Source organism: Daktulosphaira vitifoliae, unplaced genomic scaffold (assembly GCF_025091365.1).
Source record: "Daktulosphaira vitifoliae isolate Bord-2020 unplaced genomic scaffold, ASM2509136v1 Scaffold_4, whole genome shotgun sequence".
NCBI classification, from domain to species: Eukaryota; Metazoa; Arthropoda; class Insecta; order Hemiptera; family Phylloxeridae; genus Daktulosphaira; species Daktulosphaira vitifoliae.
This window is the reverse complement of record NW_026099575.1, coordinates 9,517,071-9,534,181: the sequence shown is the minus strand read 5'-3', so window position 1 is coordinate 9,534,181 and position 17,111 is coordinate 9,517,071. Positions and strand designations below refer to the sequence as shown.

General features: G+C 24.9%; 2 protein-coding genes across 2 annotated transcripts in view; both read left to right on the top strand.

Moving 5' to 3' along the window:
* The window catches only part of LOC126905464 (mucin-17), a 59,542-nt gene extending 56,005 nt beyond the window's left edge, over nt 1–3,537 (top strand). Inside the window, exons 7-18 of the mRNA XM_050685184.1 lie at nt 479–720; nt 783–912; nt 996–1,142; nt 1,213–1,335; nt 1,412–1,665; nt 1,829–2,077; nt 2,134–2,236; nt 2,298–2,424; nt 2,481–2,595; nt 2,679–2,759; nt 2,841–2,922; nt 3,014–3,537. Coding sequence (XP_050541141.1) covers nt 479–720; nt 783–912; nt 996–1,142; nt 1,213–1,335; nt 1,412–1,665; nt 1,829–2,077; nt 2,134–2,236; nt 2,298–2,424; nt 2,481–2,595; nt 2,679–2,759; nt 2,841–2,873 — 1,604 coding nt within the window. The 3' untranslated portion in view covers nt 2,874–2,922; nt 3,014–3,537. The remainder of the gene's footprint in view (nt 1–478; nt 721–782; nt 913–995; nt 1,143–1,212; nt 1,336–1,411; nt 1,666–1,828; nt 2,078–2,133; nt 2,237–2,297; nt 2,425–2,480; nt 2,596–2,678; nt 2,760–2,840; nt 2,923–3,013) is intronic.
* Nucleotides 3,538–10,988: 7,451 nt separating this feature from the next.
* On the top strand, nt 10,989–15,278 carry LOC126904922 (pickpocket protein 11-like). Its single transcript, XM_050684327.1, has 9 exons — nt 10,989–11,319; nt 11,759–11,962; nt 12,339–12,617; nt 12,681–12,792; nt 13,406–13,682; nt 14,436–14,489; nt 14,551–14,665; nt 15,008–15,099; nt 15,157–15,278. Exons 1-9 carry the CDS (start codon nt 11,123–11,125, stop codon nt 15,276–15,278), a joined length of 1,452 nt encoding a protein of 483 aa, XP_050540284.1. The 5' UTR covers nt 10,989–11,122.
* Nucleotides 15,279–17,111: the final 1,833 nt, after the last annotated feature.

The following is a 17,111-nucleotide window of genomic DNA, read 5'->3' as shown; positions in this document are numbered from 1 at the left end:
CAGTGGTCGGCAACCTTTTTTAATTCTCGGGCCACATTTACAAATTAAAAAGAGTTCGCGGGCCAGATAAAAAAAAAAAATTTATAATTACATTATTTATTATGCAAAAAAATACTATCTAAAACTTAAAATAATAATATGACTTATATAAAATACCCGTACCAAAAACGCAACGTTCAATTATATTTATACAAAATGATATTCAATTAAATTAGTCGATTTAGAATTTAAAGCGGGCCGTATTCAATAGCCACGCGGGCCGTATCCGGCCCGCGGGCCGCCGGTTGCCGACCACTGTTCTAAAGCAAAATGAAAAATGAACTAATATGTAGTAATTATAAATTATNAAAATGTTATGCGGTGTGTTTGCCGTCCTGGTTTTGCAAGAATTTTTATGGATAAGCCTTGTAAACGTAAGTATTCTAAAGCAAAATGAAAAATGAACTAATATGTAGTAATTATAAATTATTTTTTTTAGCGACTTATTCATACACAATGAAGTTAGTGTTGGAAAAGTTTAAAAAAGAAAAACTTAAATACTCTAGTGTCTTAGATAATCCTAGCTCATCTCTGTATCAACAATTGATTGAAGCAACAAGAGAAGGGCTTAATCGAATGTCAATGCAGTCGGATCTAAGAGATATATACCATGGTGTTGTTGTAGGAGGATTTGAACCTGCAGTCAATGGAGAAAAAGTAGCTGTTTCTTATATTATACAGGTATACTTAAATTATATTTTACAATTATTTATTTGGTTAACTTAAAATTATGTTATGTTAAGTTATCTGAAAATGCGGATGATACTAAAATATGGGATGCAACTAAAAAATCTTTGAGAACTACGAACTACAGTTTAGGTGGTACTGATGTATTTGCTGCTCGTGATCAATTACAACTTTTATCTGCTGAAGGTAATAATAATATAGACTACTGATATATTGTTTCTTTTTAAAATAAATTAATTAAAATTTTTATTTTTTAAATTATATTTCAGATTTTGATGAATGCAGTGACTCAAAATTCCATGATTGTTCAGATAATGCTAAATGTTTTAATTTACATGGGACATATACATGCAGTTGTAAAGATGGGTTTTCTGATCTTTCACAAAATAATCAATTCCCAGGAAGAGTTTGTTCTTGTAAATATACACAATAAAATTATTTTATGAATCAACTTTGAAGAAAGTAATAATATTTAATTATTTATAGCTGAACTTATTGGGTGTGACTTATGTAACTATCATGGTACATGTTATTTAAGCGATCAAGATCAAACAAATTGTGACTGCTTTCATTGGTATGCTGGAAAACACTGTCAATTTAATTTAAGAGGTTAACTATATGTGACTTTATCAAACTTAAAATGTTAGTAAATTAGTTTAAATAATTTACATAAACTTATTTTCAGTGCTTCTATTGGGTCTTCTTGCTATTGGAGTGATGTTGCTATCATTATTAGTTGCATGTTTATTAATGACATGTTGCAAGAAAAATTCAAGAGAATCAGTTATGGGACTTTATCAGCCTCAAAGACCTGTTATTGGTTTTAGGAGATATCGTAACATGGTAGCAGCCTCAAGAGGTGATAAAAGAGCAATGATTAGTGTTGATACAGGAAGTGAGACAAGTGTCGATCGAACACCTCCTCCTTATGTCAAACAAGTAATTGGTTCTTGGTTATTTTTTTTCAACTTCAATTTTTTTTGTTTATTTTGATTTATGTTTTCACTTAAACATTTTAGCTTTAAATTTATTAAATCATTGAATAGTACTAGTTTTGCTTAATTTTTTTATTACTTGATAAAAGAATATGTAATTATTTCAGGTGGCATGTCCTCAAAGGCAGGTTAACACTCACGTACATAGACATAGTATGAAGGCACCATCTCCATCTAGTAATGGTAGTAGTATGGAACGTAGTGTAATTAATCAACGTGATAGAAGTTTGACAGTGATGATACCTAGAGCTAAGTATCGAGCACCACCACAACAATCACCATCAGTGTTAACCATGTCAACATTTGGACCTGAACAAAAAACAATGTCTTACCTAGATTGTAAACAAACTACTAAAGTAACTAAAATTAAATTTAAAATTTTGAAAAGAGAGTTCAATAAATTTTGTTATAGGGCTCAATTTGTAGTAGTAGAAAACCCAGCATAATAACACAACGATCAGTTGACTTACCACAACCACGTAAAAAATACTCAGCACCAAGAAAACCATCAACAGGTAAATAAATTATTTTTTCAGTTTATTAAAAAATAATATAAAATCATATTTATATTTTTAGGTGCACTTGTATCAGCTGGATTTGAAGTTTCAGCAACAGTAGTCAAAACAAAAGAATTAGATGAAGCATATGTTTGTAGAGAAGAAGATAAATCAGAGTTCAATCCTAAAAGAATGACAGCTACTAGGTATTTAATAGCCTTAAATTGATAGGCATAATAACTTAATATGTTTTTGTTTTTAGAACGATATCTGTAGCTAGATCGTTTGATGAGACTACTATACAGAACCCTACAAAATGCTACCACCCAGATAGTCACTATGAATCGAAGTCCCAATACTCCTTAAAAACGGCTGATGTAATTTTTTAGAATATTAGATCAAACTTAAAATTAAATATATATATAGATAAGATATTCTATAAAAGCAATTTTTTTTATAGGAGGGGCATACAATGGTAGAAAGAGATTTAGGATCTACATACATAATGCCTCAATCAAAACTTTATAAGCCTGATCATAGAGTATGTGTTAGAAGTTATAAAATTTAATTTTTTTTAAGATAAATTAGGTGTTAATAATTTTCACAATATTTTCAATTTTAGGGTAGTGATACATCAAATTTTGATTCTTTGTAATGGAATAAATAACAAGTTTACCCAATTATGCCATATTATTATCAATTAAGTAAGTATTTATTAATTAGTTGTTAACACTCATAATATAATATGATTATAAGCATATTATGTCCATATTAATAATTATAAATTTGTTTCAGTTAATCATGTTCATAGTTAACTTATGTTGTACAGCTTCCAAAACTCTGTACTATTAATAATTTATTGTTGTATTTTAATATTATTCTTTGTCCTTAAACCATATTATTTTATGTATTTTATGTTATTATGAACTTAGTTTTAATTTTATTCAATGCCATATTTAGGTAATATTGTTGTTAGTTTAAATTTGTATATTATTCATTATTTTATATGCGATATATTTGTTATGACTATTGACTTTGTGTGAGATGTTCTCTTTTCTTATGATAACCTTTAAATGAATCATAACGAAACGACAGCAACTCTTTTTATGTAAAATATTATTATTGTAATATCTATTTATCTTCTTTTTTTTTTTATTAAAATAGTAACTAATGTTTTTATCAAGTTAAATTTAAATATTGAGGATACCAAACCTTATTTGTGCCAAAAAATATTGTCTTCTATTAAATTGTATTTCAATAAATTTTTTAAATAAAAATTTAGTCATCTGCCATTAAAAATGTATAAATAATTTACCTTTCAGAATAGTTTTTAGATTTACTTTGTTGGATTAAAAATTTTAATAAAAAAAATTGGAATAAAGACAACTAAAAACTTTTTTGATTTTTATTTTTGAAGGAGGAATCATTTTTTTAAATATTTCTTCCTTGTTAATTTTAAAATTAGGTACTTATTATTATTATTCTTTTTACAGATAATAATTGGCTAAAAAAGTGATAACAGTTAGTGTAATTCCACTCTAGTAGTATCTGCTGTAAAAAATTATTTATGTATTTTATAAATAGAGAGCACATTTATTTGTGCTTATAAATCTTGTTAACTTTTGTAGTTAATACATCATCCATCAGCACCAATTTGTATTAATAGAATTGAAAATTTAGTAATATGATATAATTATAGTTGCAGTGTTGGAGGAAAGACACGTTTATCCCCATTAAAATGAAAAATATTTCTATGTTACTGTATATTCCAACAACAAATCTGTTCATATTTAGGTGTTTTTAAAATGGCTAAAACAAAATATATAAATTCATTCTCTATTTATAAGGAAATATCTATAGGAATGTGCAAAAATATTAAATATATATATATAAAGTAAAGATGGAAAACATTTTTAAATAAAGTTATGAAGCATAACAAAAATTAAAAAATTTAAATGTAATGCATCATAATTATAAATAATAGAAAATTTATTTTTAATAAATTGAACTAAAAGCCAAATAGGTTGAAGTAAAGTAATTGTGAACATATTTTGCACTTTTTTTTAATCACAATAATAATATTTACTTGAGTTCAGTTTTATAGCTGTCGATTCTTAACTAAAGGAAAAATTTAAAAAACTTTCTCTAAGCACAATTTAGCTATAAATTAATTTATTATTTTTTAAATAGATCCAAATTTATGAACATTTATTATCATTATCAACAGGGTTAAAATTCTACTAAAATTGAATTTATATAATATTATGAATAAATGTTTCTGTAATACTTTTAATTTTATAACAACAAAAAATCATATGTATATTTTGAAAGTATTAAATGTATACCATCCAATCAATAAAAGCTGTCTGACACTTTTTAACACCTCAATTTTGATTCTAAAATTAGTTCAAAAAATGTTTAATAAATATACATATTATATATAACTTCTTATAAAACTAAATCTTTGTACACAATATATATATATATATATACATAATATAATATATATTGATAGATTGATAAATATATATATATTTTTATATATGAAAATGAGTTAATATATAAAGTAGTATGCTATTGCCCGTCTGCTGCGCCGTGTTCGTCTCGCCGTCCGACTTCCACTAAATTGCAATTTGGAACTTCCTGTAAATTGTCAATATAATAATTACTAATGTATACAACATTTAATAGTCTATTTAAAAGAATGATATAAACGTGTTTTATCAGGTACTCTTTTTATAGTTGATTTTTTTTTTTTAATTCGATAGTTTCTTATTGTAGATAAATAATATGTAAACATTTTCGAGCAAAAGCATGAGATTCAAGTTATAGCTTTTTAAAATGATGGGGTATTTTGTTACCAAATGTTACATGAAGACCATCATTATTTTCTGAACTTAATAGATATGTATTGTTTCTTATCGATTACAATGTCTACAAAAGTGTGCTATGATCGTTAGTAGCGGTTTTTTTATTTTTATTAAGTTTATTTTTTACTTTATTTTTAAATATAATTTAAATAATTTTGATTTTGTTTCTCTTCTTTTTCATCATTCTTTTTGTCGCTAAAGTCCATCTCAGTATTTTCTGGATCGTATGTTTACTATTTGCATTTTTTCAAAATCATATATTTTGCGATATAATCACCATAGAATTTTTTTTTTACATCGATTTTACATCGATTACCGTGGAAGAATATCCTAACATGATGCAATGTGTTTTCTATTATATTTAAATATGCCACAGTTTATCAAGTTTAAGTTGATTAGGCTACAAATACTTTAATACATAGGTTGAATATATAACAGGTGGTCACAACTAGCTTTGGTGTGCGTATACTATGCCTGAGGTCCATCTCCTCAATGTATTTAAATAGTTGTAACTCAATAAATAATTATTCTAAAGTTGACAATCTATCAAAATATTTTGTAAGATAAAGCTAAAAATTAGTTATTTTGGAATTTTGAAAAAAATTACAAATAAATATATATACAGAGTGATTTATTAAGGATAAGACACTCGTTTACTCAGTAGCTATTGAAAATTTTTAATTTTTGGTAAGGAAAATATTGTTTGATTCAAAAAACACTAAAATAATATATAGTAAAAACATGATATTTTTCATCCCTCCAAGGTTAAAAAACATTTACTTCATTTTTTTTTAATGAGAACACATATTTTGAATTTAATAAAATGTTTGAGTTCTTAATTTTATAGCAAATGGCATTTGAATTTTTAATATAACTATATTTGTTTATTAGATATAAACACTCAAAGTTTCAAATTTTTGAGTTAATATACATGTATAATACACAAGGGATTACACATACAGGTAGCTAATTGGTTTTTTATAACATCGATATTAGCAGGTACACAGCATTGTTATTATCAATGGTAGTAAGGCACTTTATTGCGAGTTTATAAATACACTAACTGACAATACAGAAAGTATATCTATTGATAGTCATAATTGATAATAAACAATCCGTGACTATGACAGCAATGTCATAAAAATCTTATTAGCTACCTGTATTTATAAACCCTCGTGTATTATATACAGAGTGTTCAGTAAGTCAGGAAACGGGTATCTATTGTTCTCATTGTTACAAACAATGAGAACAATAGAAACCCGTTTCCTGACTTACTGAACACTCTGTATGTATATTAACTCAAAAATTTGAAACTTTAATTGATTCGGTTTTTTCGAAAAGGCCATACTCCGTAAAATTTTATTTTTCAGGGAACGTCAAAAACTGTTTTTAAAGATCAAAATAAATTTAGTGAAATTTGAATAAGAGTTGAATTATTGAATTCCCTTATAAAAAACCAACTATGATGTAATATTGACTATTTATACCTATTGGATTATTTTATGAGGGAATGAACGTGTTTGAAATATGGCCTTTTCCAATGGTTTATACATTTTCAATGAATCTGACCTCGCGACTCTGATCAATTGTTTATTGTATATCATATAAAATTAAATAATTGAAGAGTGAATTTTGAATTTTGTAAGACTAATTGAAGAGTGAATGTGTCAAACGTTCTATGTGCCAAAAACATATTTGTTCAGAAAACACAAAAAACAATGGTAACATGGGCATGTCTCACACAACGAACACCACCTATGACTGCAATTTTTTACAAGTAAAAAATTTAATTGACATTTAAAACACATACAAGATTGTGGCCTTTGGCACATAAAACATAAATCAGAAATAAAATAATTTTTCACTTTTTTGGCACATAGAACGTTTGACACATTCACTCTTCAATTAGTCTTACAAAATATACTGTGCATTCTTTTTAATAATTTTATTTATGAACTTCAACATCACTTCTTTTTAGTTAATTTTTTCTTTTAATACCAATCATAGATTCAGTTTCGTCTTCGAATTCATTCATATTGAATAATTATTATTTTATATTCTTGATAATAACAATAATTATTATTGTTATTATCAACTGTTATCGACAATAAACCAGATGAAAATAGAATCTTAACAAATAAAATTGCTGATCAAGTTATTTTTGGAGAAATGGTTTTTTCGAATGCATTCGTTATTTTTAGACTATAACGAGTTGTTGGAGATATGACGGTCTTGCAGAAAATATGCATTATTATTAGATAAACATATCTATCACATAAAAGTAGTTATGAAAAAATGTGGAGAAATGGCCTTTTCGAAATGACCGATTCAATTGTTTATATCTAATAAACGAATAAAGTTATATTAAAAATTCAAATACCAGTATTTACTATTAAATTAAAAACTCAAACATTTTATTAAATTCAAAATATGTGTTTCCATTTAAAAAAACAAAGTTGACACCCTTACAAGGCATAAGGGATAAACTTAAAAAGTATTACATAGTTGATAATTCAAGAATAATGTGTAACTAAAGATAAACAAAAAAAAAAATGTTTAAATTATATTTTTATGTATATACATAATATATATATATATATCAGTGTTAAGAAGGAACTGGTTCCAAAAGGAACGGATTCCTGGAACGAGTTCTTTTTGAAGGAACGATCCTAGGAACTGCTTCCTTTTAAAATAAAGGAACGAGGAAAATGAACAAATTCTATTTTTTAAGGAACGTGAACGGAAATTACAGTTCCTAAAAATTTTTATAAACATGTTTTAGTGTAGTTTTCTTCGTATCTAGACATTAAAATAGTAAGGTATTTTTAGTTGATTTTTGACAATGGAAGTCCCCTATATACCCAGCCGAGATCGTAGGCTGTTTAAATGAATCAATTAACTATAAATAGAGTTATTATCATAGTTTTTAGATTTACTTTGTTGGATTAAAAATTTTAATAAAAAAAATTGGAATAAAGACAACTAAAAACTTTTTTGATTTTTATTTTTGAAGGAGGAATCATTTTTTTAAATATTTCTTCCTTGTTAATTTTAAAATTAGGTACTTATTATTATTATTCTTTTTACAGATAATAATTGGCTAAAAAAGTGATAACAGTTAGTGTAATTCCACTCTAGTAGTATCTGCTGTAAAAAATTATTTATGTATTTTATAAATAGAGAGCACATTTATTTGTGCTTATAAATCTTGTTAACTTTTGTAGTTAATACATCATCCATCAGCACCAATTTGTATTAATAGAATTGAAAATTTAGTAATATGATATAATTATAGTTGCAGTGTTGGAGGAAAGACACGTTTATCCCCATTAAAATGAAAAATATTTCTATGTTACTGTATATTCCAACAACAAATCTGTTCATATTTAGGTGTTTTTAAAATGGCTAAAACAAAATATATAAATTCATTCTCTATTTATAAGGAAATATCTATAGGAATGTGCAAAAATATTAAATATATATATATAAAGTAAAGATGGAAAACATTTTTAAATAAAGTTATTAAGCATAACAAAAATTAAAAAATTTAAATGTAATGCATCATAATTATAAATAATAGAAAATTTATTTTTAATAAATTGAACTAAAAGCCAAATAGNAGTATGTGTTTAGCGTTGATAATGGTAACATTGTTTCCGAAATACGTATCCGCGACTTTTCATTAATTTTTTTTGTGGCTTTGAGTTTAATATTTTTAATATTTTTTAGTTTTTTAAATTAATAATATTTTTAATATAGTTTTAATTTTACTTAATTAATTAGCCACAAGTGATCAATTTTTATTATATAATTATGGCGTTCGGGCCTTTTGATCATAATAAAGAGTTAAACAAACTGATGCAAATCATAAAGAGTATGTGTTTAGCGTTGATAATGGTAACATTGTTTCCGAAATACGTATCCGCGACTTTTCATTAATTTTTTTTGTGGCTTTGAGTTTAATATTTTTAATATTTTTTAGTTTTTTAAATTAATAATATTTTTAATATAGTTTTAATTTTACTTAATTAATTAGCCACAAGTTATCAATTTTTATTATAATAATTCATAATAAAAATAAAAACAATTTTTTAAATAACTTGGTTACATAAAAGGAACGAAGAGTGGAACGAGTTCTTATTTTGGAGGAACTGGATCTGGAATAAGTTCCTTCTTAATATAAAGAACTAGGATTTGGAACGAGTTCATCTTTTAGAAAATGAACGGGGAACGGAACGAGTTCCATTTAAAAAGGAACTTTCCCAACACTGATATATATATAGACTTAGGGAGGCAATAACGATAAAAATAAAACAGCACCGAAGGAGATAAAAATTATAACAAAAATAAAATCAAAATCGACAAAAATAAATAGGAAATAAGCTAAGCCGGCAGTATAGTTCAAGTTATTGTATAGTTGAAGTGTAGCTTCAACCTTGGACCTGTAATTATCGCAACTGAGATGAACTCCATAATAAGTTAAATATACATATAAGATATTACCGATATAATTCTAAGTAGCTAAAACATAATTTAATCATATTGACATTTTAATTATTATTCAAGTAACATATAAACGTTTTATATCTTTATTAAAATACTGCAACCATTATAATGGTCATTAATCTACTTTTATTTATACAATTTGTACAATTTATGAATTTTGATAACTCTTTTTATAATTTGATGCGAAAATTCATTAAATTTTATTTACAATTAATTACCTAAACCTTGGTTATTAATGAATTAACAAATCATCTTTTCATTTCTTCTCCGAGTATTTTTCAAAGAACGATTTTTTTAAATTATTATGGCATTTGAGAATTTTGAGAGTAATCACCGATTATTTTTTATTATTGTAAAATAGTATCATTAATTGGTTTTTCATTTTTTGAAATAAGGTATCATTGAGTCAGAATGGTATATCTAATTCTTTATCGAATAATAGTGACTTCTTCACAAATGGTAAAGACAGGTGAGTAACAAAGATGAAAAGATTTCTTTAGATTTTAAGCTTGTTATAGTTTAATGCATTGACTCAAAGTATTTGAAACATCTCATTAGTTATTTTTCTGTCTCTTAAATTGCCTCTTTTTTTTAATAATTTCGTTGATATGTGACGTAGGATTTTTAAAGTTTTATTTATTACAAAAGGTGTTTTATTTTTAGCTATTGAACTTAAAATAATCATGTGTTTTATAAAGTATTAAAGAATAGTTTTTTTCTTTTATTTGATAGATCCATACTCAATTTAAGCCAATATTGTAGTTCTGTAACTATATTTAACTATTTTTTTATTGATTTTTAATAAAGATAAATGACTATTTTTTTTATCTTTACATGAACAGCCATAAACGGTCTACTGATAAAACAATCATTATACGTTTAATTTAAAGAAATTTTGTTGAAATAACAAAACAATTTATTATGATTTTGAAAATTTATTGAAATAATACTATTTAGATGATAAAAATCATAGATTATATGAAAATAGATAGCTGATTGAGCTATCTATTTTCAATAGAGAAAAACTAAGCTTATATAGTCTGTTTTCAATTCAAAAGTATTAGTTTATTTATAGATTGATGAATAAGTTGAGTTGTTAAGCAAACAATTTTCATAAATATAGGTAAAAATATTCATTGTTTTTAATTTTTTTTATTTTACGCAAAATTTAGTTCTAATAACTCAAAAGTTTACAAAAATATGAAGATTATAAAAATTACATAATTTGAATGTATATTTATTATTATTATTATTATTTTTCTTTTCAAAACTTTGCGTGTTATAATATAATAATCTGATATTGATTATGTATTTTTCATACTGTTCAATAACGACACACCTGTTATTATTCTAGCTTTTTTAATCTTATGATATAATTTTAGTACAATCAACTGAATTATTCAAAACTTACACTGATAATGATTTTTACTGCAACACCAAAAGTATGCTCATGTAAACTTTTCAATAAAAAATAATAGTAAGGATTTAAATTGTGACAGTCATATTCTAGTCTGATAATAGCAATAAAATGTATTGGAATGAATTAAATCCCCAAAAGAAAATCATACCTTTTAAATTTGATGATTCAAGTATTAAAAGAACTAAGACTCGTGCTGTAATTAAACTAAAGACAACAATAAACAAATTTATCAATTTATTTTTTTCATCTTCGAACATTCACGGATTTAACCATTTGACACATGAAAATAGACATTTCATAGAAAAGTAAGAATAAAATTAATGTATCAAAAAATGGATATTAATAAGTTCATTACTGATTATAAAAGCCTAAAATTAATTAAATTATTAAATTTCATTTAAATAAACAAGTTGTATTTATTTAGTGACATAATTAGGACATTTTTCTGAAAGGGTCATATACTTAAAAGAATTTTTCATAAATGCCTTTCAAATGAAAAAAATTGTATTTTTAACTTGCAATTATTTATATAATAATTTATATAATTAGTATAATGGATTTATTCCGTTCGTTTCCTTCAATTACGCCCTTGTTTGTATTAATTAAGCACAATATATTATAATTGATACTCATTCAAAAAAAAAAAAAAAATTGTAAATAAAAATCAAGTTAAGAAAGTTATTTCTTGGTTCCTGAAGAAATGTTATAAATCTTACTATTTATTAAATCATCGTACATGTTTAGACTTTTGTGGGTCATCGTTATATGTTTCTGTATTTACGGTGCAAAACAAATAGGAGAATCAACATGGACTCGCTATCAAGAAAATCCAACTGTCATATCGATGGAGAGAGATTATAAAGAATGGTCTACAGCATTGCCAGCTATAACTTTGTGTCCAACAGATAACTTGGATAACCAAAAGTTCGAAGAAATTATCGAAAAAGAGTAAAAAAAAAAAAAATTATGATATATTAATTATTTGAATTAAATAATAAATATTTTATTCTTTATATATATATATATAATAGTTTTCTGTTATATGATTTTAATGTATATTATATGTATACATCATGATCACTATTAAAAAAATCACATATATAAGTGTACAATATTTTTAAATTTTTTTTAGTCTTATTTTAATTCCCTTGCTTCATATTAAATGTTTAATTATTACGAATAATTAAATTATCATAGAGATACTGATAATCTAATGTTAAGTTATTTAGAATTTTCATCACGAATATAATGAATTCTATGATTTTTTTAATATCTTAAAATATCTTTAAACGTACATGACATACATAATTAAGTATGATTATAGATATCCAGGAATTTCCGAAGATGAAAAGTCGGAGCTGCGAGAATTCTTAGTATTGTTGGCAAATGCTACTTATGGAACATTTAAAAAATTGCCTTTTTACGATAAAATAAAACCTTATAAATATTTATCGTTAGTTGAAAATCTCCAAATACACATCATGTACACTATTACAAACAGCAACATGGAGGGATATGCGCTTTTTAATTTAGTGTCAACTATATCTGAACTCGGATTTTGTCATACTTACAATGGAGAAATTGCTCCCTATAATGATTATTAGTTAGTTTCAAAACAATAAAATACTTGTGTCTAAAATCAACAGTAAAATATGTTATTTTGCAGCTATTGGATGCAGAATAATAGAACCATTTTGCCTACTAAAGGTTTCTTATCAGGAACACCATTAGATGGAGATGTTTTTACTCAAATAACCTCTATGAATTTTGGTTATATAGTAAATATTTTATATTATTTGTAACATCTTAGACTAAACATAATTTAATAATATAATTTTGGATTGCTCATTTACTTGAAAATTAGCGAAAATTTACTAAAGCTACTTTAATAAAATAAGTAGAAAATGTTATATTTAAATGGATGTAAAAATTATGATAATATTATTTTAATAAAAAACAAAAAATTTTTTTGCTAAAAAATTAAGATTTGCTCCAGTTTTCAGTGAAAACAAGAATAGTCAGTTGATATTAATAAATGTTATATATAATCCAAAAGATACATTCTAATAGGTTGATAAAATTATTGTTTTTTAACTCGCTGTTTAATTTCCAGTATTATCACGCAATTCCAACGTGTATTATGAATTATTATTTTAGGTATGGGAATTCAAGAAATTGTATTATTTTTGATGATCATGTTTTTTTTGTTAAAAATTCTTCTAGGAATGCTATTTTCACTAAAAAATTGCTTCATAGCATGAATTGCAAGATTATTCGATCCCCTGTTGCAATTTATTAATATTTTATCTGTAGCAATTTGTTCACATTTATGACACATACAGAATTCATGTTGAGGAAAAATCTTTTCATCAGTAAAAAAATAATTTACAGGGTTTCTTACATTCACCATATGAAGCTCCTGATATTGCTAATCGAATATATTCTTCACCAGAAAGTTATTACAAAACTTTGGATGTATCCGCTTTAAGCATATACAGCACTAGCGATATAATATCTCTCAAACCCAAACAGAGAGGTTGTAGGTATACATATGAAAGCGAATTAAAAACAAGTCCCATTTACACGTACAATTTATGTCGCAATGAATGTCGGATGGAACAAGCCAAGCGACTTTGCGGATGTGTACCATTTTTTTACAGACCAGACCGTAAGTTAAACTATTTTTGCAGTTGAACTTCTTATTGTTTATTAAAAATATTATTCTTAAGCTTTGAGATAAAAACAAGCTACAGCATTAGAGATAAGTTGTAAAACACATAGAATACAATCCTGTTCTATAACTTATTTAATCGTAATAGTTTGACTGCCTAAACGTCTTGCTTTTTTTATTGGGATAACACAAAGGCATGATAAATGTTTTATTTTTTTATTCAAATATTCTTAAGATCTACACTTATTTCTTAATAGGTTTTAATGCATTTATATAGCTAGAATGAATTTTGCCTTAAAGATAGATATTTAAGCTTAGGGCGTTAAATTATGAGTCTCATAAGCTTGTGACACATAAGTCTCCTTACCTTTTACCTACCTCAGTTTTATGCTTCTTGAATATTGAAATATTCACAATATTATAGTATACTTATTGTTATATTCAGTAATGGTATTCAGTTTTTGAAATGCGGGATCAAATATCATTTTTTTTAAGTACTAAATAAATTATCATAAAACATTTTTACATATAAAAATACACATTTAAAATGCTAATATATTATTTATTCATTTATAAAAATTTCAATTATTTCCAGATAGATCCTGTTAACTTTAACGTATTTAAAAATTCGTATAAAAATTTATATCAAATTAAAAAACTTAAATATGTCTTAAATGATATCTGCCATTAAAAACTAGATTTTTAATTAATTTGTTTTAATATGGAAATAAATCATTTTTTTACTCGTAGCAAGCTTTAAGATCTGTGATGTTAAAGGAATGCATTGTTTAGATGAATATGAAGGTAATTTTAAGCCTAGTTTTAGTTTTAAGATTATATTTAAAGTAATATTATTGTTTTTAAGATTACCTTGTAAAACTCAGAAATACATCCGATGATAACAAGAAAGTTTTTTGTGGATGTCTTCCCCCGTGTGATGATGTGAGTTATATTGTAGAAGGAGAAAATACTATTCAATGGTAAATTTATACAAAAATTATTTCATATACTTAGTATAAAATGAACCTAACATCATTATTAAAACATTGTTTAGTAAATTTAAAACTGATAATCATTTAAAAACAAAATAATTTTTTAAAGCGCCATTTAAATAATATCCTATAAAAATGTATTTAAATGAAGCATTTTTTTTTGAAAATATAATTTAACTTTTTTTTCAGCTCAACCTTTCGAATATTATCATCGCTTAAAAATTACATTCAAAAATTATTTAAATAAATTTCTAAAGATTGGGTTTTCATTGATTTAGGTACATCAGGTATAATTTATGTTTATTTCCATTATGTTTTATTCTTGTCTAGGTTTCTTGGAACTAATTTAAAATGGGGCTTAATCAAATTTCCGAAAATGCGTTTGAAAAGAAATTTGCTGTTTGGGTTTACAGACGTTTTAGGTAATTTTTGTTAGAAAATTATTATTATTTTAAATTACAATTTATTAATTTTTTCAGTATCAATTGGTGGTGCAGCTGGGCTGTTTTTTGGCTGTTCGGTATTGAGTTTTTTAGAGATTATATACTTTTTAACACTACAACTATTTTGTATAGCTTTTACAAAGAGAGAAAATATTTAAATACGATTTCCATTATTACTGTTGTAGAATAATTTTATTAGTAATTATATTTAGTTTAATTAATATGTAAATAGCATTTATAAATATTATAAAAAAAACTTCTAAAAATATTTTATAGCTTTTTCTTACAAGTCAAATAAAATATATTTCATTTTATTTACAAGACATAAATGTATTAAAATCTGTGAAACTCCAAAAGTAAAAAAGGAGAAGGACATAAGAAAAATTATTAATGAAAAAAATAATAAATGAACTTTTCTATCATACAATACTTAATTTTTTATACATTCTATACAATAATTTTTATTAGATACATGAAATAATAAAAAAATTATCTAATAATATAACTCTAAAATATTTAGGTGTATTCTTAAGGTACCTTTAAATACCATGATATAAGTATACTTGCATAAAATTTAAACAAAATTGACATGCGCAAACCAAAATAATATCCTATTAAAATTATGGACGTGGACTTCAAAATAATAAAGCTCATAACTCGGTTAAAAATATAATGAAATTTTCGGGGTATCTTTAGAACGTTTCTGGGCAAGTCTGGTAAAAATTAAAATTAAAAACGCTGGCGGCAATGAGCATTTTTGATAAAATTTTTAAACGCTCACGGTGTTCTAAAATAAATTTTCTCATCTACGCGAATAATTTTTCTAGAATAACGTCGTTGAGCTCTTTCATTTAAAAAAAAAAAATTTGAAAATCATACGTCATTAAGTAATTTTTCCAGCATCGGCTAATTTTTTAATGTTTTATAATATAATAAGACACTAAATAATTTTTTATGGGTTTCTTTTATTTACATTTTTTTTCAACTTATTAATCATGAAGTATTTTTTATGTTCATCCCGATGTGTTATACGGGTGGCAACTTTAAATTTTTAATGGTAATGTGTATAATAAATTACGTTATTTATTAAAAAAATATCTAATTGAAATAATGAGAATTCTAACTGGGATAGAACCCCCAATGATAAAATAAATATATAGCAACGATATATTTTGGAGAGTGCAGTAGAAAACGTCTTATGTAAATATTTATCTCCTGCCAAGACGAAACTCTCAGAACGTCCTTAAAAAATATAATAACAAATCAATAACAACTTTTTGATAAATATTTTGAATATTATAAACAATTTAATATAATGGTNCGGAACATTTTCAAAAGTTAATTTTTTGTGAAAAAGTTATCACTTTAAAACCCCCCCTTGTGGGCAAGTTAAGTGTTAAATTTATGAAAAAAATATACCAAATAAAAGGTAATGATATTATGCATCTATATAAAAAATTATATTGATATGTTCATTTTTGAAAAAGTTATGGCACTTTTAAGTAAAAAAAATTGAAAAAATTTCGAAAATTAATGATTTTTAAATTTGTAATTTTTTTGGAGGTTTCCCCCATTTACGGGGAACGGGGGAATTTTTTTCAATTTTTAAGGGTAATGTCTTTGACTAAATACGATTTGTGATCTTTTGACGTATCGTTGAAAGAAATCCGTTCGGTGAGAGCTGAGAAAAAGTGGTAACAGACACACAAAAAAAAAATAAATAAACACATCTTAGTAAAACCAATAACTTCTCAGCTTCGCATCGAAGCTAAAAGCTCATAACTCGGTTAAAAATTCAATGAAATTTTCGGGGTATCTTTAGAATGTTTCTGGGCAAGTCTGGTAAAAATTAAAATAAAAAAAATGCTGGCGGCAATGAGCGTTTTTGATAAAATTTTAAACGCTCACAGTGTTCTAAAAAAATTTTTCTCATCTTCGCGAATAATTTTTCTAGAATAACGTCATTGAGCTCTTTCATTTGAAATAAAAAT

What these genes read in the sequence shown, in the direction of transcription:
- LOC126904922 (XM_050684327.1), top strand. Translation starts at nt 11,123, where the DNA reads ATGTATTGGAATGAATTAAATCCCCAAAAGAAAATCATACCTTTTAAA. An exon ending in GCTCCCTATAATGATTATTA is followed by an intron (nt 12,618 to 12,680) that starts GTTAGTTTCAAA and finishes GTTATTTTGCAG; the next exon opens with CTATTGGATGCAGAATAATA. An exon ending in CTATGAATTTTGGTTATATA is followed by an intron (nt 12,793 to 13,405) that starts GTAAATATTTTA and finishes AATAATTTACAG; the next exon opens with GGTTTCTTACATTCACCATA.